The sequence below is a fragment of the Topomyia yanbarensis genome, chromosome 2 (genome assembly GCF_030247195.1).
Source record: "Topomyia yanbarensis strain Yona2022 chromosome 2, ASM3024719v1, whole genome shotgun sequence".
Taxonomy (NCBI): Eukaryota; Metazoa; Arthropoda; class Insecta; order Diptera; family Culicidae; genus Topomyia; species Topomyia yanbarensis.
Window position 1 is genome coordinate 158,929,528 of NC_080671.1, and position 23,963 is coordinate 158,953,490.

The 23,963-nt window shown below is 41.0% G+C and overlaps 1 protein-coding gene across 1 annotated transcript in view; it reads left to right on the top strand.

Moving 5' to 3' along the window:
• The first annotated feature begins 2,974 nt into the window (after positions 1 to 2,974).
• LOC131681906 (neural cell adhesion molecule 1-B-like) overlaps positions 2,975 to 23,963 on the top strand; it is a 967,955-nt gene continuing 946,966 nt past the window's right edge. Inside the window, exon 1 of the mRNA XM_058963004.1 lies at positions 2,975 to 3,754. Within this exon, the coding sequence (XP_058818987.1) occupies positions 3,628 to 3,754 (127 nt within the window). The 5' untranslated portion in view covers positions 2,975 to 3,627. The remainder of the gene's footprint in view (positions 3,755 to 23,963) is intronic.

Sequence of the window (23,963 nt, forward strand, 5' to 3'; positions counted from 1 at the left end):
AGTGATAAATCCAACGCGCTCGCGCGTTCTGGTGGTGCAGGAATCCGCGTCATTTCTTCCTTGTTAAAGATGGTCATGTTGAAATTGTCGCAAAGATCTTGGATTAATGTTGATCTATTATCATCGTGAAGACAACCCCATACTGTACCGTGCGAGTTAGTCTCCTAGAACTAGCCGCGGTGCCGGTAAGGACTCCGTGATATTACAAAGCGTTCGGGGCCCTACCGAGGCTCTAGGAGGAATGTAGATGGAAGCAATGCAAAGGTCTTTGCCTTTCATTAGAACTTGACAAGCGACAATTTCAATGCCTGGTGTCGAAGGGAGGTTAATTCGGTTGAAAGAATAGCACTTTTTGATCCCCAAAAGTACTCCTCCGTAAGGGTTTTCTCGATCCAGACGAATTATATTAAAGTCATGGAAGTTGATATTTATATCGGAAGTTAACCAAGTTTCACATAATGCGAAAACATCACATTTTAAACTGTTTAATAAAAATTTGAAGGAATCGATTTTCGGGAGGATACTTCTGCAATTCCACTGTAGAACACTGATCGAATCAGTGACCTCGTTTGATGACTTAGCCATCGAAGGATACGATCGCTGCAAGGTCAAGTGCAAGTTTAGCAGTCAACTGCTTCAAAAATGTTTGCACTATAGGGAGAAAATGTATCAGAATGCTTTTAAGAGGATCAGTAACATTGAAAGTTGTGAAAATTAAGTCCACTATGTCAGAAAATTTCATTAGTCCGTTACTGGACTGAGTGTCTGTTGGAAAAAAGGGGACACTTGGGATTTTTGGTGTCCTTGGAAGTGGTGAATACTCCTTGTTAGAATTAATATTTCCAAGTCCTGGGGCAAATTGCTTCGGCTTCAGTGCATCACTTCCGTTTGATTTAATGATTGTAGTTGGCGCACTCTGAGGGGACGACACCTTGGCACCCTTACGAGGCAATCTAGGGGAGGCTAGATTTCTCCTCTTCCTGAATTCCCCTGGGTTAACCAAAGATGTTCCCTCTCGTGGGTCGTCAGATTCTTGCTCAACGTTAGCCAAATCAGCATAGGGATTTTCGGACAGGACAGATGGTGAAGCATTCTTTAGCATTTCCGCATAAGAGCGCCTCGAGCGTTCCTTAAGGGTGCGCTTAATTTTATCCCCGCGCTGCTTGTACGCAGGGCATGATTTAAGAGCATGCGAAGGGCCCCCGCAGCAAATACACTTTTCAGCTTCTTTGTCGCAAGAGTCATCCTCATACTCTCCTTCGCATTTGCCGTATCGTTTCTTATTTCCACAATATGTGGCTGTGTGGCCCAACTGCTTGCAATTGCTGCAGCTCATGACCCGCGGTACAAACAGGCGAACAGGTAGGCGGACCTAGTCAAGGAGGATGTAGTTGGGAAGAGAGGACCCGGCGAATGTCACCCAAAGCGAGCCTGATCGAGAATAGGTAGTCTTACCTCCCTCGGTGTTTGCGGTATACAATTCCAAGATCTTAATCTGTTGAAGTGAGGGGTCTTTAAAGCAGCCAACCCCGTGCTCCAACATTTCTTCGCATTTCAGGCCCGGTTCGGACACTACCCCATCGATTTCTACGGCCACAGCAGGCACGTACGCCTTAAATTCCTGCGTAAAGCGCTCACAGCAAGCAATCGCGTTTGCTTGGCCGAGATTGTTTACTAGAACACGTATCTTGTTTGCCCGAACACGTGTTATCTGAGTTACGGCCGGGTAATTAGCAGTCATATCTCGAGAAAGTTTTAATATATTAACCGGTTTCTCTCCGGTTCGAAAATATACCACTCATGGCCCAGAGGAACCTTCTGGGTACTGCTTTATACGGGGAGCAATGCGAGTGTTAGGGGGATCAGGGACTTCCGTGATTACATCAGATGGTATTTCGCCCTCGGCCATTTAAGCACGAGGGCAGAGCGTTATATAAACGGGAATGTGTCTTATTATTTGATTACAAGGTAGAGTAAAAGTAGGGAAAAGGAAAGAAAGCAAACGAGGAAAAAAATCAAGCAAAACTTATCTGCAAACAACGTCGATTGTTCCGCACCAGCGAAAACAATGTACTGGATTTACTACCGGCACCAGCAGAACGGCAGCTAACGAACGAACAAAGGATGACCTTCACTCACTGAAACACTTAAATCGAACACCACTGTGAAGTATAACGATCCGTTCCGTTCAAAGGTTGGGAGACGTATGAGCTAGTCAGTTGGATGTGAACAAAGCTGCCATACCTTGGTGTAACAGTGAAGTAATTTGGTAGAATTGCAGCAAAATAACTTTTTACACCATTTTGAGCGACTTAGTGAGATGCAACATTTCAATTGTAACATATAGCGAAATATTACTTTTCTTATTTGATAGTAAATTTGTTTTGTTTTTCATTTTCATTGCTTTGTGAAAGAAGTCAGCAATATTTGGTGAACTCATCTTTGCCACTTTAAAGCCAAGGGTTAGTCAGGCAAAATAAATCTGAACCAGAGTAATAGTTAACTTAGACTTTTTAAATATTTTGTAAAGAATCAGTTAATTCCATAAAAAATTAAATTATGCTTCTTCCCACCAAACCCGGAGAAATGGAGGTAAAATCCGGAGGCCCGGAGATTGCTCCCGGAAACCGGAGTCTCCGGGTCAAACCCGAAGGGGTGGCAACCCTATGTCTATCCGTTGTATGTATATGTGAAAATCGTACTGAATATGTAATTGACATTTCCGCCATTTTATTGAGCATAACTAGCCATTTGCACAATTGCATCACTAGGTGGATTAAAACAGGTTTTTTTAGATGATGTTCCTTGATATTACAGATAATAAACATTTGTTTGGGAACCCGAACCTTCAGAACCCATCCAAATGCAACTACACTGTAGAAATGATTTTTCCATATTTATATGCCAATATTCCACATAACTGATGATGTTCAATTTTCTAAAAGCCATTTACTTTCTTTTCATTTGCAGATTTCACTCCAGCTCGTACTCCCATGGCTCCGTCGTAGTCAATAAATTACTTCCACCTGAAGGCAATGCGCAAACATGTGTGTGACAACGAAAATTTATCTGTCTGCGCTAAGTGAAACGGAAAATCCTCTTCTAAAACCTCTCTTTATCAATATTCACAAAACAATAAAAATAAAAATAAAACAAAATCATCGTAATTGAGCGCCATAACATTTATCACGTAAGCTTCAAACACACTCCCGGGACGGTGCAGATTTTTCCAGACACCGGGGCTTGTGACACCTTCACAACCTAGAGCATTTATAAAATAACCCAGGCAACTAATGCGGAATAGGTTCAAAGAGTAGGTCCCACATGTGGCCCGGGGTGGTTGCATTCAATCATATCCTAAGCCATTCCAGCCACAGCAGCAGCAGCAGCAGCCCCCGATGAGAGACAAGTGCCAGCAGTCGTAACAATAACAACAACAGTAAGAAAGGAGCTATCGGTTGAAAAGTGAACGGTGCGAAAAAGTGTGAATGTGGAAAATCGTTCACCAGTTGGTGGTGCCAGTGCTGGTGAAGTTTAAAAAACGGGGGACGAAAGTGCCCTGGGATCGCTAGTGTCTGGAAGAGTAGCAGATAGAGGCAGTACACAATCGGAAAAGTGCGCTCGGCGATGGGAAAAATGAAACACCACATCGCATTCAAATTTAATCAAGTGTTTCATATTATATTTATCAATATCGTTATTGCGCAGTTCACACTCGGATTACAGCAAACAGCGGCCGACAAGGAGAAACATGGTAAGTGGTTTTGCCGCTGTGCCTTTTGTTGTTGATTGCATTCCGGGAGGGAGGTTTAGTATTTTTTTTTTCGCTTGAAATTGAAACTTGAATCAACAAGTTACAGAAAATGATTGACCTAAGTTAAATATTGACTCGGAAGGCTGGTACATTGTTTATTACATTACAAACATTTCAATATAGCGAATTGTTTTCGGGTGTTGCTATTTTTGTTCCACGTATTTCCTGAAATGGAAGACTAAACGTGGACTCTCGTTTCTAATTCGCGTTTCGCTTCAACACGTGAGTTCGCCATATTTACGTAATATTTTTACTGTTTTTCATAAGAACGAAGGAAAAAAGCGTTCTATTGAAGTTAGGTCTAACCAAGGAGCTTTTATTCTCAGGTGATACGATTATCTAAAACGTCGATCAGCCATGCTGGTTTTAAAAACGACAGCTAACAACATTGTTTACTAGTTACTAGTGATGAAACATTCGCCTCGATACTTGGATTTCAGTTTGCACACAAAGTTGTTAGCTGTCGTTTTTCACCCCCGCAGCCAGTTGCACGCTTACCTAGTTACTGCCAAAGACGAATCACCTTAGAACTCTAAACACCTTGGGCCTAACAACCAACGACATTGGCCGAAATCTTCTAGTATAAAAAGAGCAAAATACTCCTACTATTTCGTTAGAAAAAAATGACTGACGTCGCAAACATTTCTTTTTGAAATCTAATCTCGAGTAACTATTGTTTCCATGCTCCATTCACCCGGAAAATGGAACTAGGAAAGTGGGGGCGCGAGAAAAAAAAACATCTTCCGTGTTCCATTTTTCTTGTCGTCATCCATCCCAGACGGTGAACAGCGTACAAACATGTCAAGCGAGGCAATATCTCAGCTAAGGTACGCTAGAAAGCAGTCAAACCAAGCAGAACCATCATCATCATCAGCAGCATCAGTACTTCACCGGTACAAACCCCCTGAAATACGTAATTCAACGGATTTCAAACATAGCAGCATCATCACCATCATGTGCCACAATGTGTAGATACGTGTAGACGAACAGCCAAGATCTGTGAGACGTCAACAAGTTCTCAATCAATCACACTGGAGCCGTGTTTGATAAGCTATCCCTTCAATATCACCTTTCGTACGCATGTTGCAACCTTCCTACCAACGAACTCACCTGGGAGGGGATGGAATAAAATTGAGGGACATCATTGGTTCACACGAATTCCTTATCTTGGGAAAGAGACCTGACACGGTTGACAAGGAGCTCCGTGTTCGAAGTAAATAGGTACTGCTGCTCCTGCTTGCTGCTGCGTTGGCACATTTTTCCTGGAATGGCTTCAACCACAAGAAATATAGATGCCTGTCGAAGACCCATCGACCAGTTTGTAGGAAGCACTCAAGCAGTCGATTCTATGGAAAAAAAAACCCCGGTTCAGTTCTGTCAGCATACAATGGCAAGGGAGTATCGTATACCCTGCGTTTGGCACTCGTCTTGAATGATGAGTTTTCTGTTGGGAAAAACAAAACATCGAAGAGCTGTATTGATTACCGCTATGTGGGTAAGATTCCTGATTTTGTGTTGGGTCGTTTATAAACGGCATTGGAATATGGTTGCAAGATTTTCGGGTTGAGTCTTGTGTACTATTTATCTTCCTGTTTTTAAAAAAGATCCGATTATGGTAACTTAACAAAATGTTTTAAAGTACGTTCGTACAAAATCAATGCGCCATTTGGATTGGAGTAAGGGGACTACCTTGGGGCAGGGCCGGCGGATAGCATGGGTAGTGCGGGTAGGACTACCCACTCGAAAATAACCAAGTGGGTAATTACCCACTCGAAATTTCGGACCAAGTGATTTAATGTGAATGTAATTTAAGTGTGTTTATTGCGAAAATGGGACAAATCCCTAGTAGTAGACCCCTCACCCTAAGCTTACTACCCACTCGGGCTAAATGTGTAATGCAGGCCCTGTCTTGGGGAGGCTTTCACCCGGAGATTTTAACCTACCTGGGATATTCTAAGAGAAACATGAGTAAACGCTGAAACCAGACAAAAATTTGAATCAAAACAATCGCTCGACATTTTAAAATATTTTATTCGATTTTTATTACATACTGAGTTTAAAAGAAACAAGTTTATTTCTTTCGGTACACTTTGTAACTCTAACTAATTCAACGCTGAGTGCTTTGTTTTGGCCATGCATTATGCGCATCGTTTGTCTGTACCCTTCACATAGGACTGTAAATTGTTCGCGTTTGCGAATAGTTTTGTCGATTTGGGTAGGTGTAGAATTTAACTTCCACAATTAACCGCAAATCCAAAAGCACCAGCCAATCTCTCTGTGGAGGTGTAGCTTTCTATCTTCCTTCGAGAGCTAACTATGGAAAGGACAGCAAAAGAGTTTTCAGGGAGATGGTTACTTTAAACCAGTGACTTAAGCGCCACTCTCTGTCGAGAGAGGCCACTGGTCAGTTCGTGTCCGGCCAAAGACTCTTAAATTAGGGCGAGTAAAACGTATCCCAATCCTCACCCAAACTGCACTTCACTCCCAACCACCCAAAAGCTTCGAAATCGGGAACAGGTTCGAGTCTTGAATCAACGAGCCAACTGCTCGAAAAACGCGAAGCAAACGATCTGTTCAATGGAGACGCACCGTCGCTCAAGCATTACAACGCACAATTCCAGATGTTTTAACGAGGTCGTCCCCCGATTTTGCCTTACATCGAACTAGTTCTCTAAAACGTTTCCCAAATAATAATAATATCAAAAAATCAAATCAAAAAGAGATTTAATTCGAGACCGTAATTCTGAATCAAAATTTAAACTAAACTATCGCTGGCCAGCCACGACGGTGTTCCAACGACGGATTCGACGGTTTGAAGGATGACGATCCCGAACGACTCTAGCGGTGACTGTGACCGCATGGTCCACGGAGGGCGGGAAGGACTGGAAGGCCGCACAGCTCGGCCGATGTAGCGATGGCCGGTGGGCGGGATTTGTGTTTTCCCGGACGAATATCGACGGGATGGTTGCGTTCCCGGATGGAATTTGGCGGAGAACCAGCTGCTTGCCTTCCAGCTACGCCCATGTGTCACTGGTCCCCGGACCAAACACCCACGTTGAATGGGTTAACGGACCAGTTCAACGTGTACTTTTAATCCAACTTGCACTCACAAAATTTTGTAACAATAAAGCTTACCTTAATTCAGACCAATCTTAGTTCAAAATTATCACAATCCAAGTCACTTCGAACGCGCACCTAAATTTTAATCACTATTTGAAAACCCGATTAGAGAAACTTTTGACACATTTAAAAATGAATTAACTCACAGTATTTTTTTAAGTTAATACTCGCGCTTATCTAAACCTCTCGAATTCCTCGAAATAACACCTTCACTCAAGTACGGTCTCCACCAAATTGATCGAGAAATGGGATCTCAAACTGTACTGCGCCTTTAGTCCAGTACAGGATGGTTTAATGTACGATCTGATTGGCTACAAAATTGTTTCCGGTTTAAGCTATTGTATTATTCTAATTAGGATACTGAATTTTGATTGGCTAGGAAGGTGTATCCGTTTTTAATTAATCTTGTATCAGTTGGAGTGAGTGGGTTGGTATACGCCTAAATTTATATTTGTTTATAGAGGGTTAAGGTCTGTTGGACTAATTATAGTTTTACTACTCAGCGATAGGGGTTTTTTTACAAACATTATTTACATGACAGACGGTGAGCTTGGGTATTAAAATTGTATGGGAAAATATCGAATGGTTTTAAAACAGATTTAAATTATTTTATTTACATGTAACAACATGAATTGTTACAGAGGATAAGCCGAACGAGCATTGCTTTCCTGCAGAACAGTGTGGGAAGCAATGCTCGTTCGCTTCCTGAGCAAGCCCTTAGTCAAGCGTTTACACCGTGAGTATCTAACAGATTGTGTTCCAATGGAACGTCGACGTCGATTATGGTGATAATTGATCGCTGGGCAAAGTATCAATAATCCCTACTTCTGCGACGTAAACTGAAGCAGGATCATTGATCATTAACTCCTCCGTAAGGGTCTTCTCGATCTAAACGAATAACATTAAAATCGTGAAAGTTGAGGTATTATCCTGAAGTAAGTAATATTTTGCATAATGAAAATGCGCCGCATTTCGAATTATTTATTACAATTTTTTACGAATCGATTTTGCTTTTAAAATTCCACTGTAGAAAAGTGATCAGATTCGGTTTCTGAGACCAGCTTCGGTTTTGCACCAGACAGATAAAAAATGCACGTAAAATAATGCTAACTATACTGCACATAAAGGGAACGCGACCAACAGTGTAAAATTATGCGTAAAGTCACTAGCGCCACCTAGCCCAACTATAGGTATAACTATATAGGGCATTTTGAAATCTCTACGTGACCAGCCTTCAAGTCCTAAGACTTCAAGTCAGTCACACTCACCCTTTAAACGAAAAGGCGACAGTGCGTCACTGTTGTGCTGCCTTATGACAAGTATCATTAAGCACATTTCGAAAAAAAAAACGATTTTTAAAGTTTGAGATTGAATAACTTGAAACTTATAAATGCTACAAAACAATTCAGAGATGACAATTTATGCTTCAATTCATTCTTTATAAATTTTTCAAATACACTGGTGGAAATATATATAGCGCCAGCACCGTTATAGTAGATTTTGGCAATGTTATTAAACAAAAATATTTTGAGACTATTTTTTTGGAATCTTAGCACGATTATCAAACATTTAGTGATAAATGGTAAATTGAAAAAAAAAGTTGTTTATAAACTGTTGGTTCGTTTAATAATTTTTAGGTGGAAATAAGTAAAACGCCGGAAAAAAATTAAATTATCAACTTTATTTTCGAAAATATGCAGTAGTAAATATGACTAGTAGTGTGTAGCTTCTCTTTTCTTCAGAATGACTTCTTGCAGTCGCCTTGGCATAGAGTGAATGAGAGATTTTATCGTGTTCGGATTAATTTTAGCCCACTTGTCGATGATAGCTTTTTTAAGCTGCTTAGCGGTGTCAAATGTCCTACCCTGAGCAAACACATTCGTCGATAGAATTTCCCAAGCATTTTGGATGGGATTCGAGTCTGGAATACATGCTGGCCAGTCCATAACAGGAATGTTATGGGCCATTATAAAAATAACATTATCACCCATCACGTGTTCTGTGAAAGGAATTAAAACCTTTTCCAACAATTCGCAGTACTTCTCGTAGTTCATTCGTGTCGATATGAAGCATATTGGAGTTTTGCCTGCATCACTAATGCCTGCCCAAACCATTACAGTCCCTCCTCCGAAAATACGAGATTCTCTTGTAGGCTTGTTTTGCGCTTATCTTGCCAACAATCGCCGGTCCATCTGGTCCGTCCAAATTGAATTTTATTTCATCACTGAAAACAACTCTAGACCACTCTTCATCCCAGAATTTATACTTCTCGGCGAAATTCAACCGGGCTTTCTTATGCCGTAGAAGTAGTCGAGGTACAGGTTTTTCTATATGAAAGGTTCGCGTCCGAACTCAGAACCTGCCGGATACGCCGACTGGTAACCGGAATGTTCATCTCTGCTTTAATTTTGCAGACGAAAGCTTCGATTCAACAGCGAGATGCTTAATATGCCGTTTCTCTCTCTCTGTCAAGGACGAAGGACGCCCTGGATGCTTTTTTTGTAGCATATTGAGCACCCAACCGAATGTAATTTGTCACGGCATCTCTACTCCGATTTATTCTATCTCGCGGAGAGAAAACCCTTCCTCCGTCAGAATATCGATTTTGCCACGTTCCTTCTCCATCAATACCGTTCCTTTCGGCATGATCCTTAAAAATTTATAAAATAACACGATTGAAACATATGACACTGACACCTACACTAGAGATGCTCGGGCTTCAATTTTTTCGAACCCGAACCCGACCCGAACCCGAGCGCATGAAAATTTAAAAACCCGAACCCGACCTGAGCCCGAAAGTATAAAATTTGAAAAACCCGAACCCGCGCCAACCCGAACATTTTAAAACTTAAAAACCCGAACCCGACCCGTACCCGAGAATGAAAATTTTGTAAAACCCGACCCGAGAATTTTAAAATTTGAAAACCCGAACCCGACCCGAACCCGAAAATTTAAAATTTGAGATGCCCGATCCGAATTGCTGGATCCTTGACTCTTTTAAGAATAGTAGAATCACTCGAATCTGAAGTAGCACCATACGCATTGAGTTATATCTGCATATGGCAAAACAAATCACTGCCGAGTAGAATCCGCATTTATATTAACTATTATTAAACGTCAAATTTGTAACGTTCTGAGAAACTTATAAATCGTTGATATCTTAACCGGAAATTAAGTTAAATCGGCGGCTAACTCATGGGGAAACAGAAAACTTAATGGTCACAGTTTCCAACAACCTTGCCCGTCGTACTTAACCAAAATTTCTGACTTTTTATTAGAAACCATTACTGCAAGGCAGTTTCGTACAATTTATTACATGTATTAGATTAAGCTATGGCAATTGGCAATTCGTATTCGACAGTTTACATGACGTCACCCACGTTACTGGTTGGAACGGTCAAACCTGTATCGAAGGGTATCAATCATTTTCTGACGTGTTTCTGATGTCCCTTCATTAGCGTTAGGACGATCTATGATTGGGTATCTAAGTTATTTTAAGCTTCAGATTATACGGTAAGCGCGCCAATAGAGACTCTTCAACATCTCCAATGGAGCTCTCGGAACGACTCCAAACTTTTTAAAATCCGTTAACGGCTTCAACAGAACACACAACTTTTTTGCGATCAATTCGTTAAGTTCGTGGAAATTCATGTATTTTCATGAAGGAATCCGGATCATGCAATAGCTCATCCCGGGAACAATCTGACAGAAAGTACTTGTTTCATATATGTACCACTGATTTGATAGTGGTGCTATTATCCCATCACCATATGAGTGTCATGAACAACGAAACCTGGCGGAAGTGAAGCTAGGTTTAGGTCTGATGGAACAAAGACAGGCTCTAGAAAATAAAGCAATCTTTATCATAAACCAATTTGATTATTAAACTTCCGTTAAAGCTGGTACAACCTATTTGTTTCATTTGACCAATTTAACAGTGCTTGCCTAAAATTTGTTTGGGGTACAAATGTACCCCACAAAACCGTTTGCGTTAGTGTTTTGTCATGTGTACATAATTCAAAAAAATTATTATATCTTTTTTTAAAAGCGAAATATCGATACATAGTAAGCGAGAAACTTGTGTAAAGTTGTATAAGTTCCAACTCTGCCGAATAATAGTATCTGTTATAACAAAGCACTATAGCAAAGTAACTAGAAAATGCGTTTGGATCGGTATCGTGATTTTTGCTTTTGCGGATGAAAGAGTCAAAACACATTCGTGAATATGATTTGTATATAGTATGCAAGACGCATCATTCGAATCGTTATCTTCTGCACCCCAAGCTCTGGAACATACTTACTTTATATACACGTACAATGCACCGGCTCTACCGGCTGTGGTCAGCTATTTTCGTCCGCGTCCCTTATTACCTATTTTATAAGGTGATTCATCAACAGTGCTATCTTTGAAAATGAACTACCTTGGTTATTCAACTAATTTTTCCGATCTTATTTTATTGCCAATAATTATTTCATTATTATTAATTATATTCAGAATTGCACATAATGTGTCGTATGTAATTTTAAATGTTCTTTGATTCGATAGCATTGCAAGGGCTGACATCTCTTTGGACTGAGCAAACTAATTTATTTGTTTGTTTAGTGTTTATTTGACCAAATAGGGAACTAATCCACTGGGCATTTAATGTGCGTGAGGAATACGCTTGGTTTTGTCTGAGTGAAAAAATGGGAATTGATAGTTTCTCTAGAAGAATCAGAAGCCAGCTACCAATTCGCAGCAGTCATACCAGCATGAAGAACATACGTTTTATTGTCGTGTTCATTGGCTCACTTTTAGGCCACTAAATCAATTAAATTAAATCAATAATTTATGGCCCATTTTACATTGTCGACAACACTCCCGACAGCCGGCTGTCCGGAGTTCAAGTTGTTTTCGATGAAACAAACTCTCAATAAACGGTTATCCAGAGGTTAAACACCTTCGCATCGCGAACATTTAGGTAGTCAATAAACTATTCAAACTTCTTATGCACGAAAATAATTTGAAACGAAACTGAGTCAAGCTCCAACCCCAACCGCTCTCAAAATGCATGAACTGACAGCGGTCGGTACCAAATCGTGACCCAGCCCGGGTTCATGCGAACACGGCATAAGGCGGTTCGTGCCCCGGTTGGCATCGTGGGGAGTAGCTCTGTAACAGAGATGAATGGCGGCACAGTGTAGCTTCATGTTGCACAACAATACAGCTTTGCCAACCTTCCATACTGAATTTTAAAAACACTATTAATTATCTTAAACCTGTTTTTTGGTATTGGGTATTTGTACGGTTTCACTAGTTATCGATAATGGTGAAACCAATATTCGCAACCCAAATTTTCGAGTAGGTAGTACTATCTTTATTACCCACGCCATCCCCTGCTGCCGTCAATTGTTATTAGCGAAATTTCTGCCCTTCTTAATGATATACATATTTGTTCTATGACCATTCCAATCAAACAATTATTCGTTCAATCATCCTTGCGACCAAACGAACCATCGCTGTCTGCCGTTATACCTGAGTGATGGAAAAACATTTCCAACGAAGTACCAACAGAGCAGGTGTATCTTCTAGGAAATTAGCATCGCCTCACTGCCACTTTTAAACCAGTTATTGAAGCATAATTAACTGATTCACTTGAGCATCCTTCGAATCTATCCACTCGAAAGCGACGCCCACCACGACGTTTGATTCGAAACTGGCAACCGGGGAAACCGAAACGTGCCCCGAAGGGTTGCGGCAACGGCAACTAAAAGTGAGCAAACGAAACGAAGGACTAGCAATCGCTATTCGGTCCCGTGCTTTAATCAGTAGGACTACAAAAACTAACCAACCAACCATCCAACCCACGAACCAGGCAGGCAAGTGAAGTGTACAAGCTGTGTTCGATAAACCTGCTCTGGCAGCGGTGGTGGTGGTGGTGCTTTCCGTATCAACGGCGTTAATTTGTTCTGGCAAATTTCCACGTTCCGTTTCTCTAATTCAGGCTAATTGACTCGATTAGAAAATTTGTTCTTTGTTGTGTACTGCTATCATTGTTGCTAATATTGCTCCTACAGTTTCGAGGCAATTGGGGTGCTATATTTTAGTGCAGATCTACAAAGCTTCGTTTGACTGACGGCAAACCGAGAAACAATCAAAAGCACACTGAAACGTTTGTAATTTCAAGATTTGGTGTATCTGTGCTATCTGCTGCTTTCAAAGCATTTTCGGCTGGAGCTACTTTTCAGATCCAGCATTCCACCATTTGATAACAATGATAAGACATGCACGAAAGGCTTTGGAGCATAAAACATCTTAAGACTATTGTCTTCTGTGAGTCGCTTGTCAAGTTACCAGTTTTCGGCGTAAATCACATTGTCACATTCAGCGGAAAGATTTGGCACCTAAAACCCCATTCATTTAGTTCGAGCAAACTTTTCCCGCTCGTGCTTGAAGACTTGGTGCGCTCTGAATACACAGTTAGAGCCCGTTCTAATCGAGTTATTGCATAGAAAAAGCTTATTGTTATATTCGAAACGTTTAGGGTTATTCACCTGAATTAAAGAACAGTTTAGAAAAGTTGAATCGACATCATTAACCTAACACTTTCCCGAAATGCAATGTGCTAAGCATGTCCCGACTGTACCAGTATGGCTGCGTTGGAAAAAAAGTCCTTTTCCACTAGCAATACAACTAGTCTGCCGATGAGGAGGCAGACAAAACAACAAGACAATAGGAAGAGAAAACAATTCTACCCCCCTCTTACCCGCTCGCCACGTCCATCCACTGATCGTTTCCGAGCCCCAGATGCTGTTATTTTCCGTGCCAACCGCGCAAGAATTGTTGAACAAAACAACTCATCTTTGTCGGTCTCTTTCGCCTCTGTTTTCCCTACAATACAGATAGCGCACCCCGGCTAAAAGGGTAGAAAACCAGCGGAATAATAGCCGTGTACAGAGGGACGATCTTCGCGCAAGTATCGCATAAGAGCGGCGAAGATAAATTATAAGATGACTCTCGGTAAACTGAAACAATGGGCACGTGACGAAAGCACGAGTGGTATCGTGATAAACGGATCAGTAGAAGCTTAAAAACAGGAGTTTACCTATCGGGCTCGGGGAGGATACAAGGGGAATACTTTGCCCGAATGGACTATCCCGTTTTAGTACAAATGAAAAACGGAACAGTGAGTTCGCCACAGGTGTCTGCTTCGTCAATAAATTTATGTGGAACCTACCTTAATGGCGGCGTTTAAACGAACAATTAGTTTAGAAATTTAACGATGTTTCTGAACTGTTTCTGTGGGTCGACTTAGCTCTGGTTAGGAATAAGGAATTAAAACAAATTGGTTCAATGGGCACGTTCTCCTTGTTTTTGACGTAGGACTACGTCTTTGTTTTCGATATAGGGGTGCACTCTGCAAATTCTACAAAAATGGTATGTAACGAAAAGTGGTCCAATTTTAAACGCATATAATTCAGCCATCTCACGATAAATTTTCGAATTTTTTGCACAAATCGCCCCAAAATACTTCTAAGAATAGATTCCAATAGATAAACCCAAAGATTTTTGATATAATAGCATTAAAAAATTAAATAATATACAACCTTGTCAAAATATCGCGCATTAACACACAGAAGATAGCGCTTCCCAAGCCCTGTACGATAGATTGGTATACCTAGTGCGCAACGCTTCTATGAATGACGTCATCATCGACTATTTAAAGAACGGACTTGGCCAGACACGCTCAGTTCCCTGTTGAACGGCTAGCGAAGCAGATCGCTGCGCTGTGTTTTTTACAGCTAGTGTAGCTGAGCTAGAAGTTCGTTACACTGGCTGTGGAGGGACGCTACCCTGTGTCGTCCAACAGGCGACCGCTCCAACTGCTTCTTAAATGCCGCTGTAATGTTGCCAGTAAATTTTTGGTTTAACTAGCACATGTATTTGCTATTTGCACTTGAAATTAAGTAATGTAGTGGTAGTAATAAGCTTCCCATTTTGGTTTAAGCGCGAGGACAGTTTTTAAAACAGGATTTGATTAATTAGTTTAGCTCATCTAAGCAATTTTATCAATTCTGTAATTTAAAAGGAATTTTACGGAACTTGGTGAATTTGGCCCCACTTGCAACTGGTATAATCAACCTGCAGAAAGTGTTGCATAACGCAGGGCTGTTTTTTGGAACAAAATCATTCAGCCCTTCGCTATGCAAAATCACGATATTATGACAGATGGGTTAAGCGCGGCCGTTCCTTTCAATCGGGAAAGGCCGCGTGGAATTTTGGTGAAATGCGCTAATAGTGTCGTGGTAGTACTAGTTGTCTCTTTCGCTCTACCCATCATCATCAGCGTTGACACATTTTGCATTGTACGCTTGGGTTCAATGTTTGGTAGGTATGTATGCGAATGTGTTGGTAGGTAGGAGAACTGGCGGTAAAATGAACACGTTAAGCAAAGTCATTATTTTCTAACTAATAAGTGAATGAGATATTACAATCACCTTATGTTTCTTGTTAAACATATTTTGTACTTATCTGGTAAAAATACTTCGTCATAAACACATTTCTAAACATGTCCAAAAATGAGACATGTTTATAGAGAGTGGGTAAAATGAACATATGGCGGTGGTAAAATGAACAGCTTCTGGTGATCTGCAAAATGTCCTGTATGTATGCAATGCGCAGCGTTGGAAAGCATTTTCCGATTAATACTAATATCCCAACAAATCATGACCTTTGCATACACACAGGGCATTTTGCAGGCCAAAAAAAATTGTCACGGAAGAATTGAATTTTCATGACGTAATATTAACCATTTTACAATCTTGTGGCATCGAAACACATCTACAAACTTGGGGTTATCCATGGGTCTGTTTGAGAGCAACTAGAAAGCTTGTTCTATATATGAGATGTGATTATATTGTCTAAAATTTGATTTTTCTTCACCGGTCCGGGTGTTTTTTTCCCACACACTAAGTACTAAGAAAATAAATATTTTACATTAAGTAGTATAGTCCTACGTCTACAGTTCGTGCAACCCCATAGGGCTGCCCCTTGTAGTTTTTTCTAGTTTTTTGTTCATTACCTGAATCTCAAAATTTCTCTGAATGCAAAGGATGACTAAACAAGAAAGAAGGTGAAAAATGTCAACATAGAGCAGGAAACCACTCGAAGGAATAATGAACCCATCTATTAGACTATTGCTCTGTACCATATTGAGTTGAAAATATCAAATATCATTAAGCTTCAGATTTCTACATATGAACCCGGAGGGAGCCCGGGGCTAGTTGGCGGTTGGGATAAATTCGCAGAATCCCTTTTTCTCCGTTTCTATTAGGCATATAGCACTACCTCTCGTTATGTATCTCGAGTTATGTGAAACCCATTTTCCAATATGTTATGGTTGCTTAACCCGTTCATGCCCATGTTGTTTGTGGACAGCAATGTTTTTAAACAGCTATAACTATTGTTGGAGACAAGATTTCTTCACAAAAACAAGTAAGGCTAATAAATGTGACTATTGCCTTTCATTTGAGTAGTAACAGTTGCAAGGATCAGCTCTAGAACTGAAGTTATTGCAATTAGTCTGATTGGAATTCGAATTAGCAGTGCTGCCAGGACAGTTTATGTTGATGACGGAAAATGAATTTTTAATATATCCTCGTTATGTTGCAATATTTTTAAAAACTGATAAAACTTATCAATATAGACTGTTTTTGGTTACGTTTTCCACACAATTGGACTATTGTAAATATTCTAGAAGAATTGCATTGATCATTAGAAGGTAAAAATTGAGCAGCTTCTAGCACTGCAAGGGAAGCACTTATGTTTATGAAAAAAGGCATTTTGTGTTTCGCCATGCCCTAGAAAAAAGTTGGGCATGAAAGGGTTAACATTTTGTCTTGTGGTAGTTGTGATCGATATTGCGTTTTCGAGCATACCAAGTAAATTTCTTAAATTTCAAATATTTTGTGTTAATTGGGGTGATTTTCAATCTATTTTCCGAATGATTATATTTTTCGATAGCGCGTGAAAAGACCTTTCCGAAAATATCCATATTGATTGAGTTACAGCGAATTTCGCTAACCGGAAGTCGCCATCTTTGATTTCAAAATGGCGTCAAAAATCAATTTCTGGCATCTACTTTCCAAGACCATTCCGAAAATATCTATATTTATTGAGTTATAGCAAATTTCGCTAAACCGGAAGTCGCCATCTTTAATTTCAAAATGGCGTCAAAAATAAATTTCTCACACCTACTCGTCAAGACCATTCCGAAAATATCCATATTGATTGAGTTAAAACGAATTTCACTAAACCGGAAGTCGCCATCTTTGATTTCAAAATGGCGTCAAAATCAATTTCTGGCACCTACTCTTCAAGACCATTCCGAAAATACCCATATTGATTTAGTTATAGCGGATTTCGCTAAACCGGAAGTCGCCATATTGGATTTCAAAATGGCGTCTTACGACGTCCTATTTTTGAGGTATGCGCGATGGATGTTTCTTCCAGCAGCTGATGCAACTCATGGTTCACTCGCCTGCGCCACGTTCCGTCTTCGATCTGCACGCCACCATAGATGGTACGCAACACCTTTCTTTCGAAAACTCCAAGGGCGCGTTGGTCCTCCACGAGCATAGTCCAGATCTCGTGGCCGCAGAGGACCACCAGTCTAATCAGCGTCTTGTAGATAATCAACTTCGTGCGGCGGCGAATTTTGTTCGACCGGAGCGTCCTCCGGAGTCCAAAGTAGGCACGAGTTTCCGCCAAGATCCGTCTCTGAATTTCTCTGCTGGTATCGTTGTCGGCGGTTACCAGTGAGTCCAAATACACGATTTCGTCAACCATCTCGATTTCGTCACCGTCAATCCGAACTCGGGATGGGAGGTCCACATTGTCGTTTCTAGAACCTCTTCCTCTCATGTATTTTGTCTTCGAAACGTTGATGGCAAGTCCAATCCTGCTGGCTTCAGCTTTCAGTGCCATTATGTCAATGTCGTCGGCGAGGCCAAGAAGCTGGACGGACTTCCTGAAGATCGTGCCACTCGTGTCTATCCCCGCTCTCCTTATTACACCTTCTAACGCAACGTTGATCACCGCTGGTAAATGGATTTGTCGGGAGTTATCAGGCCGGTTTCATCAACGGCAGGTCAACAAACGACCAAATCTTTACTATACGGCAAATCCTCCAAAAATGAATACCAGGTCCCGACACATCACCTGTTCAACTTCAAAGCCGCATATGACACGGTGGCCCGTTTGGAGCTTTGGAAAATGATGGACGAGAACGGCTTTCCTGGGAAGCTGACAAGACTGCTTAAGGCTACGATGGATGGTGTAAGGTGTTGTGTTAAAATTTCGGGCGGCCTCTCGGGTCCGGTTGAAACACGCAGGGGATTAAGACAAGGCGACGGGTTGTCCTGCCTGCTGTTCAATATAGCGCTGGAAGGTGTAATGCGAAGAGCGAGGTTCAACTAGAGCTTCCATCCCGGGAATTTATTTCCCGGGAATCCCGGGATTTTTGGATTTCCCGGGATTCCCGATTCCCGGGAAATTGTGTTTTCTCATTCCCGGGATTCGGGAAACCCGGGAAAAAAGATTTTTAATTTATTCCAAAAGACTTAGGTTCTGCGAATGAAATTCTGTAGGAAATATCTCTACCGGCAAACATTTGGAGTGAGTAGTGAATGTTGATTGTGCTTTTCCAACTGATTTTCAGATCAATGGGCTATATATCTTTAGGCTCACTGATATGTTTTCGTGAATTTTTTAGGTATATAGTCCAAGCCGTACTCAAAACACTGCTAGAGAATGTTCTTTTTTTCTTTAAAAATGGATTAATTTGCCGGCCGTTGTACCGAAGCATTTCCTTACAGTGGCGTTTGTGATGCGCACGATATCTCTGGAACCGATGAACCGATTGATCAGATTTTTTAACAATTCTTTTTATAGTTTATTTTAATAGTTAGATTTTGAATGAAAGGGCTTGCAATCAAATTAGTAAAAGAAATTGTGTTACTTTCTTAAAAAATCGATGTGTGTTTGTTTCAAAACTTGGGATGGTTTGTAGTGATATCATGCTTAACGTAAACGCTATTTAAAATAAGGAATGTTTTTAGACCGTCTGCAGAAATATTGTCGGTTCATCGAATACATATTTCGTCTTATTTGTTATACCGTAACTGTAATATCTGTAAATTTTTGGATGTATGAAAAGAAATACATAACGTTGTATCTGTCCAATATCATGCGCATCCAAACTCTTTGAATATCGTTTTCAAGGATGCAGGCAAGATTTTTTAAAGGATACGATCAAGCAATCCAGATACTTGCCCGTAACAGGAAATCGATGGTAGGCTTCATCTATCGCTACACAGTTCGTCCATTATCTGCTTGATTTTGATTCACACTTAATTCGACATGATGCAGATCCTACTGTGGCGGCAATGGATTTCATATATAATCTTTCCTCTTTTGATCGGAAGTAACTGCACACTACCCTGAAGCAGCTCAATCTTTTCATTCAAAATTACCAAAGAAGGTCTTTGCATTAAATTGATCACATTCCATCGTATCAGAACAACGAATTCCAATTTTGGACAGTAACTCCAGAAGCTACGTTTAGTATATCTTCCCAATCGTAATCGTAATTACCAAAATTTAGGTTATACATATAGCCAAGAAAAAGTTGATTTTGCGTAAACTTATTGACGAGTTATCAAATGATGTGTAGGCAGGGGCGGATCCAGAAAAATATTTCGGGAGGGGTCCGAAATTTCGATTTTAAAATGAACATTGTACATTTCGTAATACGTAATTAGCTCATGTAATGAATATCAGGTTTGTTGGTCAAATTTTGCTGGGAATGGTTTTGGGTGTGAAACTAATATAAAACTTAAACTAATTTAAAATTTCTCATCTAGTAAAAAAAATTCGGAGGGGGTCCGGACCCCCAGGACCCTCCCCCTGGATCCGCCACTGTGTGTAGGCAACCAAATCACCATCTTCTGACAACTGCTTTAGGACAGATATACATGCAATCAAACGGGTTTGAAAACTTTTCAATTTATTCTTTTGTTTTCAAGAAAATCATTCACCTTTTTATTTTTCTTCTGTATTCCCGGGATCCCGGGATTTCCCGGGAAAATTATTATTTATTTCCCGAATCCCGGGAAGCTGAAAACCGTCGGGAAATGGAAGCTCTAGGTTCAACATGCGTGGCACGATTTTCACGAGGTCCGGACAGTTCGTGTGCTTCACTGACGACGTGGACATAATCGGTAGAAACAAGGAGACGGCAGCAGATCTGTATATCCGACTGAAGCGCGAAGCAGCACGAGTAGGACTGAAGATGAATGTGTCTAAGACGAAGTACATGCTGGCTGGCGGAACCGATCGCGATAGGGAACGCTTGGGCAGTAGTATTACGATCGATGGCGACGAGTTCGAAGTGGTTGACGAGTTCATCTATTTAGGCTCATTGGTGGCTGCGGACAATAACACCAGCCGGGAGATCAGAAGGCGTATTATCTCTGGAAGTCGTGCTTACTATGGACTCCACAAAACTTTGAGATCCAGGAAGCTTCACCACCGCACGAAATGCGCCATGTACAACACACTGATTAGACCGGTGGTTCTCTACGGGCACCAAACGTGAACAATGCTCGAGGAGCATCTGCAATCACTCGAAGTCTTCGAAAGAAGGGTGCTGAGAACGATCTTCGGTGGTGTGCAGGAGGATGGCGTGTGGAGGAGAAAGATGAACCACGAACTTGCGCGACTCTCTGGTGAGTCAAGTATCCGGAAAGTAGCTCAAGCTGGAAAGGTACGGTGGGCGGGGCATGTTGTGAGGATGCCGGACAGCAACCCCATCAAGTTGGTTTTCACCTCCAACCCGGCAGGTACAAGACGGAGAGGAGCACAGCGTTCCCGGTGGCTGGACCAAGCGGAGCAGAACCTGGCGAGTATCGGGCACCTGAGAGGTTGGAGATAAGCAGCAACTGATCGAGTGACGTGGCAGAATATTGTGAAACAGACTAAATCATGATAATATGATGTACAATCAGGAAATATAATATAACGCTGCGTTGAACAGTAGGCACGATAGACCATCACCTTGCTTTAACCCTTTTCGAGATTCAAAGGGACTCGACTGTGTCCCTGATACTCGAACAACGCACATCACCCGATCCATCGTCGCTTTGACTAATCGTGTTAGCTTATCCGGAAAACCGAACTCGTGCAGTGCAGCGCTCTAGTCAGTGTTTCACCACCGTATTTTAATAACTCGCCGGCTAGTTGATCTACACCAGCAGCTTTGTTGTTTTTCAGCCGACCGATCTCCTCCTTGACTTCTTGGAGATCAGGGGCCGGCAGCCTATCGTCTTCTGCGCATGCCCCAAGATCCGTTGCGATAGGCAGAGTCGTGGTGTGATTTTCTGGCGCCCTGGGCGGAGTCTAAATGTTGCGCCCCTTTGGTGTTTACTTTGGCTTTCTTTTTCAGTTGCACTCTCAAAAAATAATTTGTGTACATGGAAATGGCACACCTCCTCCCTAGTTAATTCATGTTTGACTGTCGTTCAAATCACGTTAATTCCAGTTACAAATGTTTTACTGTATATTTATCAAATCAGTTTTTTTAAATCTAAAGATTTATTTGAAACGGCTCAATGCGTTAGCACAACTGAGCCGTGGGTCTTTCAATTTTTTACAATAAGTAAAAATAAAATAATAAAATGCTAAGAATGTCGGTCTTCCAGATCTTGTTGACGCAGCTTGCTGCTGCGTATTGAGATCCTTTTCCTTGGCAGTGAAGCCGCTTGGGGGTCATTCAGTTTGCCTTCTCTCGCGTTCTCATTCCCGTCCATGTCATCATCGGTACTGCTTTCTTGCTGTTCACGATCAGAGGTTCTTATTTGTTTCTTGTTCTTACGGGTCGCTGTTGTAAATCCGTCTTCATCGGTATTTGATTCTTTGTTGGCGATGCTAGTTGTTGGTTTAGGAGCGGTTGTCGTGGTCGTTGTACCTGCATTATTAGTTAACTGGATCGTTATTTTTGGTTTATCTGAAGGTGTCGGTGGCTGCTTGTTAGAGTTGTCTGTAGTAGATGACTTTTGACTAGTTGCTTCGGCGCATGCTTTTCCGTAGTGGTTACGTAATTGGCATATTGGTGTCTACCCGAGATATGTGATTAGCGTTGTTTGCTTATAGGTCACTCCATCCTTCGGAGATTTGCATTCGATAGTCATGTAAGAAGATATTGGTTTAGTCACTCGCATCATCACAATACGAACGCCCTTGGAAATGCCGATGAAAAAAATTCTCCAGGTGTCATTCGTAATATATTCTACTTCTCCATATTGCGACATGATTCGTTTGATGTAATCTTCCTTCGTGCGCGTGGCCAAATCATGGATACGCACGTCCAGCATGTCGTTTTCCATATGCACCGGGATCTTGATTCTGGTGTTACTAAATTCGACCACGTGTGGCATGTTGTTCTTTTCACTGGAGTTTTCTGCCTGTGCTAAACTTCTAAACGTGATCAACACACAGTTTTAACGTGATGTAGCTGAATGTACGTAACTTCAGCGAGATTAACCTCCATTTTCACTTTAACTAATTGCTCAACTTCCTGAACTGTGGGTCTAACACGAGTTTTATTAAAGCTGATCGAAATCGTGTTATCCCGAAGAACGGGCACTTTTGTTTCAATTGGCAAACTCATTTCACTCCGCAGCCGGGGGAAACAATACAATGTTGTTTGTACACTGATATGATATGAACTACTTGCCCGATAGGCACCGATCGGGTTGTAGGTAGAATTGGCTGTTTGACTTGTGCAGGACGATTTTGGTTCTGCTCAGGGCGAGATGGGAAGACAAACTGATCAAATCAGTTGACGCTAGTTGTTGTTGAGGCAACGGAGAGAGCATCTATTCAGAAGACTGTATATTAGGTAGTCAATGTCATTTTTGGGAAACAGATGACCATCGAATTTAATAACTGGACGCGCCTCACCAGCATTAGCACCTCGAAAAAAGTCTATTGAAAATTTTTTAGTGAAATCGAACACGATTAAGGGTTTTCGTAATAAAACACAAAAGAACCCTTACAATGTCAACTCCCACTAGCCAGTGGTGATTTACAGAAAAAAGATGTTTGCATGTATTTAAATATATCCATGCAAATAACTTGGTTCAAGGGTTTAGGAAGGTGTTAGCTCAACTGACTTTCCGATGACCCATTTCATATACAGCGCCAGACATGTTCCGAGGTCATCGTTTCATTATCCAGCCCCGCCTTACTGTAATGTTTGTATCAAATGGATTATAACATTACAATAAGACTTTCGATTCCTTACATGAGGTAAAAAATCGACACGTATTTAGTGTATTGATTTGATTTTTGGATATATATTGTAGAATGTCTGTAGAAAAATATACCAGTTTTTCTATTTCCTTCCTCATCTCCTTTTTACGTGAGTGACTGATACTTACTTATCCATATTTCTTCCCATTCTAAACCATCTCCAGATATCCCCAAAATATTCAGCTTCTTTCTCACGCATCAAACAGCTCGAGCAATCTTTTTATATTTCCCACCTTTGCAAGTACAGCGCAATCAGCAACACAAAAGGACTCTTACAATATTCAGAAATTTAATTCGAATGTTTAATGCTAAATGGCTTAGCACGTAATGAGACGTCGAGATCTACTGATTCCCTGAAATTTATTTTTAAGATAACCTTTATGAATCATGGATCATTCTGGATTTGATGTGACTATGTTTTAATTGCCGCAAGGTTCTACTGTATCGATTTTGTTGGTTATTTTCGGAAAGTCATTACTTTCGTTTCTCTTAGTCTCAAATTTGCCGAAAATAACTAACAAAATCGATACAGCATTCTGGATTTGAGTTGATACTGTGGTTTGAAAAGGCTGGTTTTATAGGTCTTAGAAATGCATGAGACAACTGATCTTGTATCTTCTCTCAAAAAAACTGTTTTGACAAATATTGCCTCTCTGGCACTCTTAAATTTTAAGCTGA